At 35.4% G+C, this 21936-nt stretch overlaps 1 protein-coding gene across 1 annotated transcript in view; it reads left to right on the top strand.

Moving 5' to 3' along the window:
- The window catches only part of LOC145667769 (uncharacterized), a 78684-nt gene that overhangs the window by 48071 nt on the left and 8677 nt on the right, over window positions 1-21936 (top strand). Inside the window, exons 6-8 of the mRNA XM_081735209.1 lie at window positions 8956-9916; window positions 11124-11348; window positions 18096-18347. Coding sequence (XP_081591335.1) covers window positions 8956-9916; window positions 11124-11348; window positions 18096-18347 — 1438 coding nt within the window. The remainder of the gene's footprint in view (window positions 1-8955; window positions 9917-11123; window positions 11349-18095; window positions 18348-21936) is intronic.

Here is a 21936-nt window from a genome sequence, read left to right as displayed (position 1 = left end):
ATACATCCCTGGTATGATGTACGGCAGCGGTATATTTCCATACATCATAGGTGAGTTTTGAATTTCCGAAACAGGGTGATTTTTCTTAATTTCGTTTCCTCCCCAACTTCTCTTAAATTTTCGATTACTCTTCCAGTTCCGACGTTGTGAATTTTCAGCCCCATTTCTAAATTGTTGATTATTTAAAAGAGTTTCTTTTACAGAACTTCCGACATTCATCGGATCTGTTTGCACCGCATTATCTATATTAGCTCTTTTTCTTTGATTAACAAAGGTTTGTCTCACATTCGGTTGTTTCTTGATTTGGAATTTTGGACCACTGTGACTATCAAGCTGGCTGTTAGGACTACATTCTAGTTCGGCTATTCTAAGAATCAAATCTTGCACATTACTAACAGACCCTAACCTCAAAATTTTGGATTCCTCCGTAGGTAAACATTCTAAGATCAGATCTTTTAGTTCTTGATCCGATGGTACCGTCACAGTCGAATTATATGTTTCTACAATATAACGGACAAAATCCAGCAGTGAAGAATATTTTGTGCGATCATATCGCAACGAATAGAGACGACGCTTCCGTGCCCTCTCCATCCGTTCAGATATATATTGCAGCTTGAAGAACCTAACAAAATCTTGAAAGGTTTTTATTTGGTTCGCGACACTTCGATACAAAATCTTTGCAGATTTTTCCAAACAGCTCCCTATTATATATATTCGGTCTTGCTCGGTAAGAACATACATGTTCATCGTTTGGATTAGGTCATCCAAGAAAATTTGCGCAGTTCCTTGTGTCATTTTCCAAACGGAGCGTAATACTTGTAGTAATGCAAACAAATGAGGATGTAGAAAAAGAAGTGACTTATTTAATGTGTAATGTAGTAAATAACTCCGTTTTCATATACATTTCATTTAAGGTAGGCCTAAAATATTTATACATATGTATTTACATTTCCATATAATAGCAAAATTTGTTCGTGAATCTGCAGTTATTATTATAGGTTATATTTGAGAGTAAAAGGGTCATACACATTTTTTTATGGCAATGAGTAGCGATGTTAAATTTTCAACTTCAATGTAATAATTACTTAATAAGGTTTCTCTCCACTAACGAAGTCCTGCAGATATATTATGCGCGGGTCAATAATATTTGCCGAACATAAAACATATGTTACGTATTAATACAGAATTAATTTAAGTCGATGCCTAACTAGTTTATAAATATAATCACATAGCCTACCGCGCAGGTAGAGAATACACATACCCAGGCTATGGTGCAGATCAACATTACGTAGGCCACGTATGGTATCAATATAAAATAATAATGAACGAATCACGGATAATAACAGATTAAACACAACTTAATACTTTTAGGAATAAAGTATAACCTAACACAACCTGAAATAAAGAAAATTCAAACACTCTGCAACAACAAGAAAAATAGAATGTAACGTTACCAGCGTACGTTACACAACTAATGGTGAAGTGAAATCTACCGATAGTGACAAGGAACATTTACTTCCTATTGATCTCGCTGATAACAGTATTACGGTCGTAAAAGTGCATTTGTGTCCCATGAAACTTAGTAATCAACAGTTAACACGAGTTTTTTGTCATTATGGTGAATTACAGTCAATTATAGACGAACAGTATTCTGCGAACCATGTATATGTCACCTGTACTGTACGTAAATTAACTAAAATGAAGGTTAAACAAATATTCCTTTATTTCGTACAGTGCGTGGTTTACGGCTATTTTGTAGTTACTCAGGACAAATCCAAACTTGCGTGTTGTGAAATTCACAGGACCATTTTTTCAAGAATGTTCTCGCAAAAGTCCGCATTTCAAAGTTAATCCGCAAGTTCAAAGTTCCCAACCGCTACCGCTTCGTACACCTCATAATCTTCCGCATGAAAAAGGAATCTTTGCATACTGGTAACTACACAAAGTTTCCTCTGCTTACTTCTACTCGCCCTGGTATTTCTTTAAGTCATGATGTTCCAGCAGTTGAAACATCCCACGATCCTGTCATTCGCCCCGACCTACCTATGGAAGGAGTTCGTTCTACTGATCCGGAAGTCCTTGCCTTTCTGGAAACTTCTGCAGTACCCCTATCTAATCCTAATCCCAAAAAGTTGACCGAATGCTCCCATGAACCACGTTAATCAATCCGACGTGCACTTGGTAGCAGACTCAAACATCACCATTGACAGGAATGAACAATCACTTGCTAGTGAATCTGATCTCAGTGCCCTGGTATACGAAAAACGTAAACTTTCCAAACTAAAGGCAACTGTTAGTGGAGTTTCAAAAACTTCTAAAGGAGCCCGTACTTCAGATGTTACCCAAGTTTCAGATGTACGAACCTGGGCCACCTTAAAAACATTGAAAACTGGTACCCCTATTGGGACGACTTATAATTATCTTCCTTGTTATATTTTGGTCTCTATTTCTACCATTTATGCAGTGTTTACCATTTCTTTTAGTTCTATTTTTGTTTGTTATCTTTATGTATAGTTTTGCCACCATTAACTTAAATGGATTTACATCTCCTGTTGAACAAGAAGCGTTAACAGATTTTATAACAAGCAGATATTGATGTCTTGTTCGCACAAGAAGTGGCCCTTCACGAGTATGTTTATCTCTCAAATCATATATTCTATTCTCGTTTCACGGAGAATGAACTAAGTACGGCTATCATCTATCGTACTGATTTAGGTTCCAAGCAGTTAATGATCACCCAAATAAAAGAACCTCTGTTGGGATGTTTCAAATTATGTAATGTTTATGTCCTGTCTGGCGCTCATAAAAAGAGAGAGAGGCAGAATTTCTTCAACATTGATTTTGCACAGGCTTTGTTAAATGATAGCAACCCTTGTATATTAGGTTATTATAATTCAGTTTTACAACCTATTGACCAGACTCCAAACATTAACTTTTCTTCTGAACTCCAGCGAATAGTAGACACATAAAATCTAGTTGATGTGTGGCATCACTTTCGACCCACAGGTCACTCATTTCATACATCAAAATCATCCAGTCGCTTGGACCGTTTTTAAATAAGTTGCTCACTTGTTGCACAAGTACGAGATGTTACTCTCAAACCGGTCTGCTTTAGTGATCACTATGCTCATATTATGAGAATAACGCTACCAGTGTCAAAATTTTTGAGAAGTAGTCTCCTTTGATATTTTAACACTTCTATACTTATTGACCCTGAGTATCAGAATTTAATTCGAGGAGGATCTTGTTTCCTTTAATTTCACGCTATCAGAGCAAACTTATTTATTTATAGGACAAGCAAGTTAAACCGAAATTTCGATCCATAACAATATTGTAGCCAAAAGAACCAGGCATCCAATACTCAATACAACCATTACCCTAGCCTACTCAAAGAATACATAAAATTACAATTGCGAGGCCGTCTGATCAGGCCTCGAATACAAGGAAACAAAGCATATTTATTGTCATTGCATAAACAACGAATGCGCGTTTTTTTTCTCCGAAGCAAACTTGTCCCCGCCTATGACACGGAACATTGTACAAATTCAAACAGAACGAATCAGAGAAACAAAAGTTGATCTCTTCCATTAAGGGCAAGGATGGCCACATTTATGAAGGTTTGCAGGTACTTCCCCAATTTGTTGAGGAATATAAAAAATCTGTATTCAGGACCTCAGGTAACGAATGTAGATGAATCTCTCTTAGACTTTATCCCTCAAAGAGTATCTAATGCTCAAGAGTATCTAAACAGTCTTTTTTCAATCGATGAAGTTGAGACCTCAATTAGATTAGAAAAACGTGGTAAATCTACTGGAATTGACTATTCCATTAGAATTTTATCTTACTTTAATTGATATTCTTGACCCCTTTCTCACGAATCTCTTCAATGATTATCGAGAAAATTTTACGTTTGGAAATCCTCTCTCTACGGGTATTACTGTTTTAATCCCTACAAAACCTAACTCTACGTGCATTGATAATTATCGCCCGATCAGTCTTTTATGTGCAGTCTCAAAAATCTTAACCCGGCGTATAAGCGCTTATGAACAATTATACGGGAGAGTTATTTATTTAATGTCAATACGGTCATGGACGCCATGCATTACTTTATGACGCTTTATCTAACGTAAGAAATTTTTTAGCCTATCATGAGACTGCCGACTCAACCTTTGTGGCTATTTTATCCGCCGATTTCTCAAAAGCTTTTGACAGGGTATCAAAGGACTATTTCTTTAAAGTTTTCTACAAATTCGGATTTAATGGCACCTTTCTGTCCATGCTTCAGGGAGTGTATCATAACATAACAACTAAGTTAAAAATTAATGGTGGTTTAAGCTCCGTTATTCCTTTGTACACTGGAATTCTTTAAGGTGACACCGTGCCCAGTATTCTATTTAGTATCTCAATCGCACCTCTAATATACGCGACGCAGACCAAATTCAATGGTATCAAAATTTACCACGCTTCTATTTCAATCACAAGCTACTCAGTTGACGTACACTACTGTGTGAACAGTATTTCCACCCTCCATGATATTCCGTTTCTTTTAGATGCGTATCAAAGTACTTCAGGAACAAGATGAAATACACAAAATACAAAGCTCCTCTGTATTCGACCCAAATATCAGAATCAATATAGTGCGTACTACACGGTTGTTAATTTAGTCAAAATCCTTGGTATCGAATGGTTCAATAACATCAAACAAACCATTACTTTTAATTATGATATAATAGCACACAAAATACGTGGTCTTCTAATACGACATTAACAATATGAACATGATCAGTAGAAATTTCTTTCTTTAAAAAATTCATCATCCTTTGTTTTTTTTCTATTTTTCTTCTCCTACAAACATACAAATTCCTCACTAGTCAAATTTTGTTCTTTTCTGTCAAAATAAAGTGCTTCATGTGGCAGGTGAGCAACTCGTGCTATTCCCGGCACAAGGTGGAATCGCATTTCAAGACATTGCGATAGAAGTTCAAGCACTACTATTAAAAAGAACCATTGACGTGCTTACGAACGATACTAACACTGTATCTAGTAATATTATATCTGCTTGTTTAGCCTGTGTCGACCACGAAACACTTATTAATATTTTTCCTTGATGATTTAAATTCGCACACCTGCGAGAACCGGTTCTTGATATAGCCTATGAGTTCATTGCCCGAAGCAACTTAGACCTCATGGATGTTAGAGCGATTTGTAGCCGTTACGTATAGACAAAACACTTCGTCAAATTTAATTGAAAGAACCACACCTTTACTGGCCTTATATTTGGCGAAATATTATCGCTCCTTTCTTAATTACTCAACAGAAATCTGTTTGGTATTTTATAGTAAACAAAAATACGAAACTCTAGAACGACTTTCACCTACGAATAGTGGATCAAATATATGTTTTCACTGCAATAGCATAGATACTCTTGAGCATCGCTTACAATTTTCTACAGAGATTCTAAATATCTTGTAACATTTTCGCCTACCTATCAGTAAGATTTGTCACTCGTCTCCACTTTACATTAGGGCTAGCAATGTTCTTATATATCCTAATTTTAATTATTTTCCTAAAGCAAAAAACAGTGTAATCTGGCTCTATATATACTCTTCTATATGTGTTTACCACACATCGACTGTATCATGTAGCTGATAGGGGACTTGTATTTAAAAAATGACAATCTCAGCAAAATGCAGAAGTCTTTTAGTCTGAGAGAAAAATGAATTAAATCTCTTATTTCTAGTTCTATTAGTCTTGTAGTTCTGAGTCTATGTCAAAATTACTGACAGAAATAAGGACAATGAATTATCATTATTTTGAAGAACATTCCACTTTAACATCACTGGAATTTCCTCTTCCGATTTACTTAGTTGTGAAAAATTATAGAGTATATTGCTATACTATGTAAAGTATGTGTAGTGTCACTGATTTCTGATAACAATCAGAAACAGGATTAAAAGATAAATAGTAATAGTTCTTTTATTAAGGCGGAAGTACAACTACTTTATTTTAACAAACTTTTTTTTTGACTTAAAATGTTTGTTCGGATTCATCCTCCTTCCCCCTCAACGTTGGGTAGAGAAATGAAAGAACATATTTAGATTTTGATTATTGACTCCAGTATATTTCAAGCATCATTTCTCGGATCTATGGCTGTGCGATATATCGATATATCGATACCGTATAAATGGCAGCTAGTAATGCACTTTTCGGATCGTGTATACATATAAACTGAAGAAGATGTTACTAGAACTTTATTAGGGTCAATTGGGCAATACAACCATTATACCGATATGTCCAAATCCATTTTGTATGGGTAACATTCAGTGTCGGGATGATGCCAGAGAACCTCCATTGAGTGTGGCCATATTATAAGGTGATAAGATGCGGGTGATTAATGCGCGTAGCTGCAGCTTGTGTGGTCCGTTAAGTGTCCGTGGTTCATCGGTGATGTGAAATATTACTGAACACAGTTCAAAACGGGGCAAGTCTTTCCAGAGTTTCAGAGACGCACTTGGGGACACTGGACGAAATGGCTTTGTCGGCATGCCTTACTGGCAGGATGGCAGCTACCAGTGCAACCAGAAACACAGAGGAGTTTCGTATCTGTTCTTTATCAAGGATATTTCTTGTGGATCGGGAGTGAGTGCATTGGCGGCATGACATTCAGGAGGGCAGTGAGTGCATTGGCGTGTGGAAGGCAGTGACATTCAGGTATTTTCTCTCTTTCTCTTACATCGTGATGGCTCCGTGCATGATTATAAGCATGCAGGCGAGAAAGAAAATTGGTCGTATTTTTACCCTCGCAATACAGAACCTGTACCTGGCATTTCGATATGTAACCAATAAGTTGCACATCCTGTTCTCTTCTTTAATTAAAGAATCTGAAATGCAACATATATTCCTAACATAGTAAATTACCTTCTTTGATTTTTGAGGTACTCCTGTTTTCAGCAGGCGACTGCTTTCAACAACCCAGCGTAATTTGCTCGATATTCGCCTTCTGCTCTGATTTGATGACTTCTCGAAATTTAGCTTTATCGAGTACGTGTGGAACATGATGAATGCGTCTTCCCACCTGTCAAATTTCCACAATGATTATTGCCCAAGTTACGTCACGATCTACAGTAAGCAAATAATACAATGACAACATCAGGTTTAATTTCTTCGTGGGGAAAGCGGAGGAACAGAGAAATTTTGAGAGGGATCTACTTTTTCTATATTGAAAAGGATAGTTTTACACTATTGTTTGACACACATTACAACACAATATGTTTGGAGGGGCCAGGGGAGGCGCCGCCTCTTTCCTCCAGCTAGTGTCGTTACTGGTAGGATGCTCTACTCAGATAAAAAAGAGGTAGGTATAGATCGGACTTTGTTCGCCTATGATAGTTATAAAAAAAAGTGTTCATAAAAGCCAGTATATCGTATGAAGTTCAATTTTAAACGTTACATCTGTAAAATGCATATGAAAAATAATATAGCAAGTCACATCAAAAACTCCGCAAACAATGCATAAATGTTGGTATTCTGCTAGTTTAGCTGTTTGTTTTTCGAACCTGCAACAGTAATTTCAATATGTGGTGCTTAATCAACCATATTGCACGAATGTTTGTTGATAAGCTAATTAACTATGATCATGTTTGAATGTTCGAATCATTGTCACATTCCATTACATACTTATAGTGTACTAACTTTGGGCCAGATCTATAATTACATACTGTCCATGAAGAATGGAGAAAAACTTCGGAAGGTGATTCTACATGCGAGAACAAGACAAAAGTCCCTATGGACGAATGTCCAGCAGTGAATGGTTTAGGAACGACAGGCTTGTGAAATAATCGAAAAATGAAGTTTCCGAAATGAATAGTAGCAAAACATCAAGAAAAACATCCAATTAAATAGTACTAGTATGTCACAATAAAGTGTATTAAATCATAATTATAAAACCACCACTCAAAAGTGTAGAAATTGGGAGAAAATATTTGAAAATGCATTAAACTGCTCTTCCATATGAAATAACACACTGAAATCAAGATAGTAAATTTAAAATGTGATTGATACTTGTACCTACAAAGGATGCAAAGTGATAGGGAAAAAACCGTTTGGACTTGTACATCCTTGTTTTATTAGAAACCTTGTCCCGGAATCCCAATATTCGCAGTCGCTTTTGTGCCATCAGATTTTGGGGTAAGGCAATAGAGAAGAGAGACAATACGAAATTGAGCAATACATATACGCATTAGTCCTTACCTCGTAGGCGAAAAGTTAAAGGTATTACGTTCGGTGGAGGATATTACTGAGAAAGTCTGCAAATGTTGGACACAAATTATATGCATAAAAGGATTATCTTATGAAGAGGTGTTACCGTTTTTTATATTATTATTATTCCAAAAGGCTATGCCATTGCGAATCACTATTGTTATCAGAGGCAAGAACTCCATCGAAAATCGAAAGTAGAAAAATGAATATTCATAGAATACACGGGTAATCAAGTTAGTCTAGTGCAGCAACATTATAAATTTTATCGCCAATACGAGTATTTGAATGTACTACTGATTTTTATCTTTTATAGCTCTCCCACTAGTAGAATTTACATTATAAACTATTACCTGTAAACTATGTTCTTGTTGAGTAAATGTAACGAATTAGTGTTATTCATAAATATAGGGAATAAAGAAAACGATCACCAAAGGAATAAAGTAACTAAGGAATAATTATGATCGTAACATTATGTCATTCTTCTTCCTAACATTCAACCCATCAATAGTTACCAATTATACTGCATGCAATGGCAACCCTATAAAATGTTTACATTGTAAATAGTAGTACCTTAATATTAAGTGACAAGTGTTGAGTTCTACATTATTATTATCCTTGAAGATTGATAAACTCTTTTTCTTAAACTTTCAGGTCTACTGATTATAGGTACTATGCTCATAATTAGAAGCTGAATAGAAATCAAAATATTTGAAGATGATCTTGTCGTTAGATTGGATTCTAACCGCCATAGCTATTTCTGTGGGTCTAATAGGATTTACCTACATGTATCTCGTTTCCAATTACGGTTATTGGGAGAAAAGAGGAGTTCGGTTCATTAAACCTCAACTATTTTTCGGAAATCTCAAAGAATCATTTAGAAGAACAAAACACGATGCATTTGTGTTTCAAGACTTTTACAATGAACTGAAAGGAGAACGGTTCGGAGGAATATTTGAACTACGTAAACCAGCAGTGATTGTGAGAGATCCAGAGCTGATAAAATCCATTTTAATCAAAGACTTCGATCATTTTCGAGATAGAAATTTATATATAGATGAAGATGTTGATCCAGTACAAGGAAGAAATCTATCAATTCTTCGAGGTGACAAATGGAAGTACATGCGTGCAAAACTTTCACCAACATTTACTTCAGGTAGAATGAAACAGATGTTTCCTTTGATTGTCGAATGTTCTAAGGCACTGAATAACCATCTGGAAGAAGCCGCTGCGAAAAAGAAACTTCTTGAATTTAAAGAAGTTGCAGCAAGATTTTCAACTGACGTAATAGCCTCTTGTGCTTTCGGTATACAGTTAGACACAATCAATGACCCTAAATCAGAATTTCGTGAAATGGGTCGAAATATATTAAATACATCTGGGATTTTACGATCAATACAATTATTCATCGTTTTCTTCATGCCTAATGTGGCAAAAGCTTTAAAAATACCATTGACAATGCCGGAAGTTGCAAAATGGATTAAAACTTTAGTCAAAGATACTTTTGAATACAGAGAGAAGAATAACTTGAAGAGAAACGACTTTATTGATCTGTTAATTCAGTTGAAAAACAAAGGTCATCTAGAAGAAGAAGAAGTAAAAATAAAGCGAAAGGAGATCAATAGTTTTCAGACTTCTGAAACTGTTAGCAAAATCGAAGGTAAGTTTAATGTTCGCTGATTTATCCATTAATGATGTCCTTAGAAAATATTTTTGTCAATAAAACAATCTTCGCCATTTTACCAAGGTTTAAAATTCTCTACTATACGATGAAGCGCGAACCAATCTGTGGTGAGAAATTTGCTTCCAGTTTACAAGTATTGTGATGTTCTGGTAAGATTCTTCTCTCACTAAGAATGTAGCATGTCATCGAAATCATATTTCAGCATATCATGGTAACATTACTGTAAGTGATTTGATGGGTATAATCTGAAATCAATAGGAAATTTATATAATTTGCTTATATTTTTAAATAAGCTCGAAATATAAAAGGAAACATTAAGTTCACATATGCTTTTCCAAAATACAAGAACTGTGCTTAGAAACATTCGTATCATCATCATCACGAATGTTAATAATAATAATAGGGAAGCTATAATAAAGTTTGCTAGTTGTTGATAAAAGGGCTTCTCCAAGATTTTGGGTTTATGTTTAAAATTTTAATGGTAAAGATTTGTTGTTCTTATATAACGTAATCAAAATACAAAATACTTATTATTTCCATTTGCTATCAACCTCTTTATCTAGAAATACCACAGCATCAGGCAACACTCTTTATTTTATATAAATACCGAAATAAATCCTTCATATTAACTCCGATGTATCTAGCCATTCATTAAACCACCTGTTTACTTTACCAGTAAACCTCTTTCTGTATTTGACAAATAACCATCTCCATAACTCGTTGTTAACTCAAAGTATGAATTGTCAACTTTAACTATCAACAATCTTCTCGGAAACAAGTTTCATCGCCTCAGAATTCACCTCCTCTCAAACCTAAAATTACATTTAAAAGAAACAACAATTAAATAACATTTTCTTCTCAAAACTTCTTCTTTCCCGATTTCGTTTTATTTAGGCAAAGGGAATATACAGTATTTTATTCAATTCTAGAAATGTACAGTATTTATACACCATTATTTTAGTTTGAATTCAAGACAGTTCTGGACAGACGCAAAAACGCTTACTATTGAAACTACTTTTTAAAGAAAAGTAATTTGTTAGATGTTGAACCACTCAGGTATTTTCTTAATAGGAGAACATAAAACAAACTAAATGAAAAAAAACACAAAATTTCAAATTGATACACTTTGTTTAGATTATTTAGAATCAAATACGGGTTCTGATTAAAAATATATTATTTTCAGCATTGTCTCTGGATGATATGGCTGCACAAGTGATGGTGTTCTTCACCGCGGGTTTTGAGACGTCTTCCACCGCCACTAGCTTTGCTCTATATGAACTTGCAGTAAACCAAGATTTACAAAAGAAATTGAGAGACGAAATTGATGAAAGTTTAGCACAAAATAGTGGTCAAATGATATATGAAGAAGTAATTCATAAAATGGAGTTCTTGGACAAAGTTGTGTCAGGTGATAGTTTCTTCATGAATTAGCCCTATATGTTATATATAAACAATAAAATGTTTCAAACGTTTAGCGATTCAAATAAGGAAATCTTTAAATAGTTAGTTAAGTACAACGTCAATTCACTCACGAAAGGATACACTGTGATAATATATATATATATATCTGTGCTTTGTATTGGTATCTATTGTTTCCTCACTGCAGTTATGTTAATAACAATTAAACCGGATTCCATAAATTTGTTCATTTCATGCTGTTAAGATTTACCTTCCGATATATAATTCCACTTCAAAATTTTAAAACAAGCTCAAATATTACCAACAGAAAAGATTTGTTGATCAACACTGTCGGATAGTGTTTGTAGTTTGAAAGAAATTTGCTTAATCTAGGGAAGTTTCGTAAGTAAATTTAGCAAAAATTGACTTTTTTCAATAAAACGTGAAACTACAGGGAAATTCTCGCGCAGACTAGTTGATCAATATAAATGTTTAAACTTTTCTTTGTTCTTCAGAAATGAACCAATACAGTGTGTGTGGGGAGGGTTTGTTTAAAGTAGAATTATTTGTACTCATTTGTGTCTGGGTGTATTTGTGTATATATTTCTAGTAAAAAAAAAAGTAAAGTAAAACGTAAAAGAAATAGAAGGAAAAAACACATCAATAAAACAATTGTGGTTGGCACTTCCTTTAATATGGCTAAATTACTTTGTCACATAACTTCTGCCATAGGAATTGGATACTCAACAAAGGGAAAATTTTGTCTCAGTAGAGGGAAATTTTCTTGCGAAACCTATGAACACTGCTGACAGATCCTTTAAATTCTTCTTTCCGAGAGCTTTTTCCAGTGCGTGAGACCCTCTTAAATAACAATGACTGATTTATTATAACTATGAGATAAATTTATAAAATACAAGTTTACTTTAGTAATAACAACACCTTAAGGATTCCCTACATGCTTTTTTTTTTTTTTTAATTTTGCAACAATATTCGTTTCTATGTTTAACTGTGTCGATGTCTGCGCCATCTTTATTTCTTAGTCCACTAAGGCAGTGCTGCCAATCCGTTAAAAAAATCCCATTTTGTACATTAAAAAACGAGAAACATCCAATTTCTGAACCGTCCTACACAGAATAATTGAAAAGCGAAGTTTGTCTAGTGTCAATATATTCAGTGGAACATCATGGCACAAAATACAGGGAGTCCATAGAATCCTGCAGGAAAGTAAATCTCTATAACTTGCAAACTACATAATGTATTAACAAATACTTTTTTCTATACTTACAGAAAGGTTCAATGTTTTGTTGCAGCTAGTTAAGGTTCATGGCCAAACATCCAATTGTGCACCATTCACGTCCAAACACTCTTGCAGTCTTTTTGGGAAACCAAGAGTTTCGTGTTCGTCTGGAATGTTCAAAATCACATCAGTTATTTTGTTCTTGAGATCGTGCAGATTAGCTGGGTTCTGCGAATACACCTTGGTCTTCACGTGTCCCCACAGCCAGTAATCACAAGGCGACAAATCTGATGATCTTGTAGACCAAGGTGTGAGTCCTCTTTGGCCAATGCATCTCTCCTTAAATTCTTCGTTAAGAAACTGTCGAACGTGAAGGACATAATGTGGCGGTGCCCCATCCCGTTGCACGTGGACTTCATTAAGGATGCCTAACCTAGGAAGTTCTGGCAAAACTAATGTCTGTAGCATGTTCAGATAATTGTTACCATTTACCGTCTCTTCCTCGAAGAAAAAAGGGCCGATAATTTGGTCCATTGAAACAGCACACCACATATTGACTTTGGGACTACCCCGCTTGTGCTCCTCGAATTCACGTGGATTTTCCACACACACACACACAAATTCGGCAGTTGTGCCTGTTCACTTCTCCCGACACATGAAATGTGGCTTCATCTGAAAACAGAAATCGAAACAGAACGTCACCATCCTCTTGTAAGCGGGTAAGCATTGACTCACAGAATTCCATCTTGCGTACGATCTTGTGTAACGTTGCCTTCGGTATTCCCAGTTCCAATGACCTACGTTTAAGCGACTTCATTGAACTCCTGGCTACGCTGTCCTGCAACGTGTGAATCACATCGTCACTCGTTCCTGGCCTTTCACTGCGTAGTAAATCTGACATACTTCCCGTTTCTTTGAACTTCTCGTACCATCTCTTGATACTTGTTTCTGCTGGGGGTGTTATCCCATACATTGTTTGGAACTTTCTCCGTACTGAAACTCAAGGGTTTAATTCCGCAAACCACAAAACACATTGTGCCTTTGCTCTAATAGACGCCATCTTAAGTTACGTGATTACCAGCACAAACGTCATCGAGCATTGTGGCCAGCATCGAGAATTGTGGCCAGAACAAAGCTTTAAACTTCTCTTCTTCCGACCCCAAAGATTTATACACTTAAACGTAACGGTTCCCAAGTTACTTCAAGAGTTTTACTTTCCTGCAGGACTTTATGGACTCGTTGTAGTGATAGAAATACTAAATTATAACAAAATATGCCTGTTTTCATTACAATTTCAATAGTCTCTTTCAATTAAGGAAAATACTTATTAGGGATTTTGAAGATCGGAATTTGCGAATAATTCTCTGAAATATTGAAAACCATAAATGACATACAATAATTTAAATTTGCATATTTTGAAAATTTTGTAATTAGTTTAGCGTGTGGGAAATTTAAGAGCAAAATGGGAATTCGTGCCTTTCGAGGTGGGATTTTATAAGGCTCCAGCTTGGCATCACCGATATAAGGAATCATTTTTCTGTTATCCTGAAAATGAACTGAAATTTTAGTTATATAATTTTACTGACTTCCTCCTCTAGTAGTGACGTTACTAACGGGGGATTAACGGACCTTGTGCCCAGGGTATCGGATTGGGGGGGCGCAAAAACTGGACAAATATTTATTTTCACTATAAGGCAAGGAAAGGAGTTTTAGCAAACTAAAAATGATAAAAATGTTACCTTGAAATCTTAACAGGAAAACTATGACTCACCAACCTTAGGATCATATCCATAGAGCTTCAAAGTTAGTCTTTTGAGAACATTGTAAAAATCTTTGCAGCCAAAACACCCTGCAAAGTTAAATTTTAGTTCCAGCTTTTTGTGTTTTCATTTAACTTACATCGATTGAAGAGATTTGTAAAATGTTCGAGTATAATACTCGAAACAACAGCTTGACTGTTTGTCATAATTAAATGTTCTATTCTAAAGCAACAGACTCTTGATTCATCCTACATATATGCACATCCCGATTAATTCCAAAAACATTGTGATTTGCAGTTGTTATGATAAGTCTTTAAAAATATGTCGAGCATGCTACTCTCAATTATTTGGCAATCAAATGCTAATTAGTTTGGCGTTTTATCTTGTACTAAAAATTAAATTTTGCACTGCAGTTTTGAAATCAAGCTTTACCAGTTGAAGATAAGATGGAATAGGAAAATTACTGTGTGATGTCAATATCAGGTATAGTTATGGAGCGTTTGGGTTTGGTTGGTCGAGGAGGGGGTGGTGATAAAGTGAGTTCTTACCTCGGGAGACAACTAGCTTAGTTGCATCGCTCTCTGTTTTCTAGTACAGTTAAATGTCCCTTGCCCTTCAAACTTTTACATTATACGTATATAAATATTTTATTATTTTAATTAAATTTGATTATTAAAGATTAATTTAATCTATAAAAATGAAAGTAATCTTATGTGTGATCGGATCAAGAAATAAACAGCTCAACCGATTGAAATATTGTTTTGGATATAATTATCAATTGCCTCGAACTGGGCTTTTGTGGGGTGCACTGAAATTGCGCAAATTTTCACTCAGTTATCTGTGGACACAGATAGTTGAGTTGAGTTGATTTTAGTTTAGCGTCCCTTTCAGCAGCGAGGCTATATGAGACGTGGACCTACTGATTAACGTGGAATCCGAACCACATGAGCTCCCGCCGGGAATCGAACCCGGGTCTCCCACGCCAAAGGCGCGTACGCTAACCACTTAGCCACGAAGGAGCTCTGTGGACACAGATAGGAAGAGCAGGCAACAAATTAGAAATTGCGCCAAAAATGTTGTGCAACTTTGCCATCATTACCATAAGCATTTCTGTATCTTGTCTATCTTTAAGATTGCCTGTAAGATTAACATTGTAAGAATATAGTTATTGGAAAACTGTAAGGAAAACAAACTTATATGAAATAAACTTATATGAATTTCCGTTTAAATATCCTGAACAGGCATTTGACCAATCAGAGATAAGGATTAGTTTACATTTTCAAGTTTTGGCCAATCAGAAACAAGCATTTTTTTACATATTTCAAGTGTGTCTTGGTAACTATCCTTATATTTGCATTTGCATCTTGTTATACTTATATTATTTTCGTATAAATTGTTACAAGAATGAGTGGTCAGTGTGCTGGTTGCGGATATAGTAAGACAGTTATATAACAAACCAATGAGAAACGAGAATCACAACCAGACAATCAGGATCGAAATATTAGAATGCTTTGAAGTATTAGAATGCAACACAAGTATATCTTACAAAGGAATGTCGTTTATACATTTTATTTCGGTGTAAAATTTCACAAGTTTCCTGAAACATGTCGTTGGCAACATCGCAGTGAAAATTTCAGCACTTTCTGCTGCTCTTTAATAAGTCATAGGTTGCAGAGATTATCAACCATTTGATCCTTAGAAAAATTTGCACAATATCGTTACACCGCTTATGTGTTGTTACTTTGTTGAATCACATATGCTAACAGGTGAGTAACGGGTGAGTATCTCACAAAACCGTGAAGTTAGGGAGATTAAATTCAGTATGTAAACTCACAATGGTTTTCTTGATAAATTCTAGTTTCAAGGAGGCAAGAGGGACATTTCATATCCTATTTTCTTTTTTCACATTGAAAGCAACGTTCTCTGTTGTTTGTGATTCCATCATGGGAAAATAGCTGAACAGTATGAAATTAATTTTATAATATACTTAATATCTACCTCGGGCTAGGTTTTCACTTTGGAAATAGCAGTATCCTGAGGAAGATATGGGATTCTAAATTTAAGATAAAGCTAGAATATCTTATGAGTTTCTACTATTACATTTTCATTGAAGTTCATATTCTAAGAGGGGTTCTATACTTCTCACAATCCTATTTTTCCCGTTCGAGGAACGAGCTTTCCAGCTAGTTCTATATATAACAAAGTTTAATTATCAAGAAAGAGACGTAGTTAATTTATAAGAAAATATAAAAATAATTCCTCATATAAATAAATGAACTAAAAGTTCGTGAAGAAATTAAACAGCGTTAACGTAAAATAAAGCAGATAAGCATATATCAAAGTGGAATAGAATAATATAAAATGGGAAGGTTAGATTGGGTACCGATACTGTACCTTAAGCTTATTTTATTCTTAGCTACACAGAAAAGAGTAGAATAATGTATAATGAAAAGAAGAATACAAAACTTTTAATATAATAAAATAAACAAGAATAAAATGTAGTTGAACACAATACTAATTTTGTTTTTGTGATTTTCCACCGAATTTCGATTCCATTAAGGAGATTGGAAAACATGTGCTTTCAAAGTTTTCTGATTGGTAGGGTTCTACTGTTATTTTGTGAAATATGAGAATATCTCAATCTACAAAAAGATTGTGTTTACTTCTCACAGCTTCCAGATATTAGTTTTTTTTTCTTTTTTCCTCTTCAAACATTCTCTAAACATTTTATCATCATAACATCTTTTACGATATTTATGTACAAAAGATTTACAAAAAGTACAAATCACGACATTGTCGAAGCTTTCGTATTTAGTTAACATGTACCATTTGAAAATCACTCTCTTCTTATCGTTACTAAAAGTATGTGTTTATAATACTTTCTCTTCATTATTTTAAACACACTGTTTACAATTGTCGAGTAAATAAAACGTCCAATTGTATATAACTTTATTTTTTTAAAAAGTGCTGTACAGGAAATTTTACAGAAAGAACTGAAAGTTCTTTTGACCATTGTCATATACAATATGTTTAATTTGAAGAGTTTATACAGGGTGTCCGAGAAGTCCCTGTAAACAAAAGTTCGAGTATCACAGAGAACAATGTCAGGGTAATTCTACTTGTGGTATTGGTAACATTCCTTTCATAGTCAAAGTCAGCATCATCTGGTATTCTTGTTAGAAGGGAATCATGGATTGTGTGTAGATACAGCAGGACGGAGCTTCAGCCTATTTTGTTCTTCAGACGTGTGATTTCCTAAAAGGATAAATTTTCAGGCCGTTGGATTGGGTGTGAATTTTGCATTATATCCATCCCTACTTAAAAGGTACCCCTGAAACCCTAACCTTACAACACCAGACGACTCATTTGGAGAATAATCAAGTCACATGTCTCTCATCATGGATACGGAACATATGAAGGATTTTGTGAAAGTGTGGGGAAATCCTTTTGAACAATAACTCCTCAGATATTCAGCAACGTATGAAGGAGAACATGGAGATATGCATAGACCCATAAGGGGTCACGATATATATTCTTATATGTAAGTACTCAACTGTAATTTATATTAAATAAATAAATTAAAATTACACTACATTAGTTTCTGTGATACTGAAGTCCAGGGGGAGGGGAATTTTCGGAGACTATGCAGCTTAATTAGTACTAGAAAGTGTTGCAGATGACTTCATCTTGTACTATACTAATATAGAGTAAATTGCAGATAGAATAAACTTACTTAATTGTAATAAATCTTTCCACACAGAAAGCCTTAGAAAGTACTCACCTGCATCTATTTTAAGTCGTCTCTGCACGAAGGACTACAAGATACCTGGTTCGAATACACTGATAGAAGCTGGAACAAATGTTCATATACCATTGTATGGACTGCACCATGACCCACAGTACTTTCCCAACCCTGAGAAATTTGATCCGGAAAGATTTAGTAAGGATGCCATTAATAGTCGGCCTAATTATACGTATTTACCTTTCGGAGATGGGCCTCGGAATTGCATAGGTAAGCATGAAATCATTAGATCTTATTTTTTCATTATTATCACAGCTTTATCTGTTAATCGTTTTATTGAATTTGGTTTGATGCTGAAGAATAAGCGTAACATTAATATTCTCAATAACTCATTTATTCTTAATATTTGTGTATTTCTATAAGTAAAACTTTAAAGAGTAGTATACAGTATATACAGAGTGAACAATTTATCTTTATCATCCGTTATAACGTAGAAACCAAAAGAGGGAGGAAAGCGAAACTTAGCACGAAGCAACTATAAAGAGGGTGACATTGTTTTACATATTAAGCAACACCACTCAGTAAACAGTGTTGCCATCCCAACAAGTTATATTTTTTACACGGTACTACGTCAAATTATTACACATTTCAAATCAACATGTCAAACAAAAACATGAAATACCACATTTATTAATCAGAGTTGCAAACTGAAGATGTTATATTATCACAAGCATCCAATGTTTAGAAGCCTCTATCACATATACATCACAACGGAGATGGACAGGATAGTGCTAATCGAAAGTACCTTAGCGTTTGTTACCATGACCATGGTCTGACTTGTTTCGAATGTACAGAAACGAAGTTACCAGCTCTTGAAACTTTGATTTTTTTTTTGAAAGGCCTGATTTGGAAACAATTCTTACATAAGTATCATAGTTAGTTACTTGTGTGGTTTGCAATGGATGTGTTAAGAGGGTGGGCCGATTTTTTTTTTTTTCGAATTTCGATTGGCCGGGTTGCAGAAAAGATGCCTCAATGTTAGTGGTAGTCAACATAGAAAAAAATCGATTTTTTTGGTCAAACCCTTCCTTTTGTCTCATGGGACTGGAGTAATTTTTATAGCTGTGGTTATGCAACCTGCACAACACTATGAAGAAAATAGTGCTTCACAGCTATTTTTGTTTCGAATTTCGATTGGTCGGGTTGTGGAAAAGTTGCCTCGTGTCATTGGTAGTCTACACAGAAAATATGTATTTTTGGGGGGCAACCCCTTCCTTTGCTTCATGGGATTTGAATAATTTTATTGTTGCAGTCATGCAACCCGCATAACACTACGAAGAAAATTGTACTGTACAGCTATAACCTTTGGTTCTTTTTCACGCTGAAGCATTCTGAGGCTGAAAATAAAACACAAGAGAAAAGTGAGATGCGATATTGTTTCTTTGTAGTTAAAAATTGTAATTAATCAGATGAAGAAATTGTATTGGTTTTCAAAACTCTTTCGATTAGCACTATTCTGTACATCTCCATTGTGCTGTATATGTGATAGTGGCTTCTAAACATTGGATATTTGTGATACTACATCCTTAGTTTGCAACACTGACTAATAAATGTGGTATTTTATGTTTTTGTTTGACATGTTGATTTGAAATATGTAATAATCTGACGTAGAGCCGTTTGAAAAATATAACTTTATATTGGGATGGCAATAGTGTTCACTGGGTGGTGTTGCTTAATACGTAAAACATTGCCCCTCCTTATAGTTGCTTCATGCAGTTTCGCTTTTCTCTCTCTCTCTTTTTTTTTTCGTTATCGCGGATGATCAAGATAAACTGTCCACCCTATATAAAGTAGACCGTGCGGATAAAGCGGTCATCGGCATTTTTCTCGCCTGTATATAGGCCTACCTGACACCTATCTCAAGTAGGCCCAGTCAGTTGCGATAGTTGCCATTGTAGTTCTAGACGACAAAAACGCCAGACGCAATTGTTGTTCTGCTTGTACGAAGAGAAAGGTGTTTTCATCTATTGTTTATCTAAGAGTAAGTAGAGTCCAACACACTTGTTTCTGCCGCGATCGTTGTACAGCACAGTGTTGCAATCTAAATATCCAAAAGAATAACTACCAAGCATTGTACAAAAAAATTACACTAACGCAAATGAATAACATGTACAGCCTATTAATAAAGAGAGAGCTTACCTTATTCCAATGGCTACAAACATATTAAGGCTAAGACTGATGGCACACTTCACGCATTAATTAGTCTAATTCTTCTATTCCTGACAAGTCCTCTCCAATCTCCGAGGGCGTGTCAGTTGATTCAGGGTCTCCTGGGAAGTCCTCCTCAATCTCCGAGGCTGTGTCAGTTCATTCAGTGTCCACGTAAATTACGAAAGGTGCCGATGCAGCATTATCTTCATATTCATCTATCAGACCCTCGCGCTCCATAAACTCATTCTCGATCTCTTCCACAAGACGACACCTTGAACCCCATTCTTCGCTTGTGACACTCTCATATTTGCATTGTGCGAGCTGCATGACCGCATCGAAATTAAAGGTTGTGTTGTGACATGCCACCCAGTTCTTCACTAGTGCCCATATTTTTTCTATTAGATTTAATTCAGGGTGATATGGTGGAAGTCTTAATACACAATGTCCGTATTCATTTAGCAAGGAGTCAACTTTGTAGGTTACATGTTTAGGTTTGTGTAATTTGATTAATTCGTACAGCTCAGGTCGTGTCATGTCGGGCGTGAAAGGTAACCCCTTTTCTTGAAGCCATCTCTGTATATCTTTTTTCTTTTTAAAGAATCTTGAGTGGGGGCAGGATTTAATTGTACGAGGCATTGTCTAAAACAATAACAGATCTGGGTGAAAGATTAGGAATTAGTTTTTCTCGAAGCCATTTCATGAAATTATCGCTGTTCATGTCATCGTAGTAGTCCCCTGATTTCGAATTAGATTTAAACATTAGTAAAGCATTAGGAACAAACCCATCCTTACCTCCGGCGTGAACTATCACAAGACGTCGTTCCTTGGACATAGGCACCCGAAAACATTTGCCAGAATCGTCTGACCAACCATATTCTGGAGTATGGGAAGTATGTAAGTATGTTTCATCTACATATATGATAAGTCGTCCTTCCCGCCTAAAATGCCTTATTTGTCTCAAGAACCGCGTTCTTTGAGCATGAATCTCTTGCTTTTCGGTTAAAATGGTTCTATTATTTGGTGTCTTCCTCCACTCAAAACCCAGCTTATGCAGTAAGCGTCTCAAACTCTCTTTACTACCCGCAAAATTTAATTCTTCTTGTAATGTCGTGTGCAATTTGCTAAGTGTTGGCACTTGCTTTTCACGTATAGCATAGTCATACACACACCTACGGATGACACATTCATCGAAATTGTCCACTGAAGATTTAGGTGCTGGTTTTGGTCTTCTCTTTCCAGGAGTAGAGAATGATGTGGAGGGCCCTTCTGACGACAAGAACTTCTCTTTCCTTCACAATTGCTCGAATTGTTCGTTCCGGGACCCCGGTTGCAGCTGCCGCTCTTTTACCAAAATGTTTAATTGGAATATTAACACCTTCACTAGCTTCCATCTTCAGAAATGAATGAACATTACTCACAATTTCCCCTGCTTGGCTATGTGAAGTCTTTGTTTTCAATTTAGACAACCCTGGAGACATTGTGCAAATAAACGTTTTTACAAGCTTAAAACTTAAAAACTAGGAATAGGCTATCTACAAAACTATCAACACTAAAAAAAAAATTTAAAAATGCTCCGAGCTTTTGTTTTAAAGAAAAGCCTGTCTTCACCGCAGTTCGAAAAACGTGCGCACTTAGAAAGAGACACTTC

This window comes from Thermobia domestica, chromosome 13 (genome assembly GCF_964235325.1).
Source record: "Thermobia domestica chromosome 13, izTheDome1.hap1.1, whole genome shotgun sequence".
Taxonomy (NCBI): domain Eukaryota; kingdom Metazoa; phylum Arthropoda; class Insecta; order Zygentoma; family Lepismatidae; genus Thermobia; species Thermobia domestica.
Note: the sequence above shows the minus strand (reverse complement) of the source record. Positions and strands in the feature narration are given on the sequence as shown.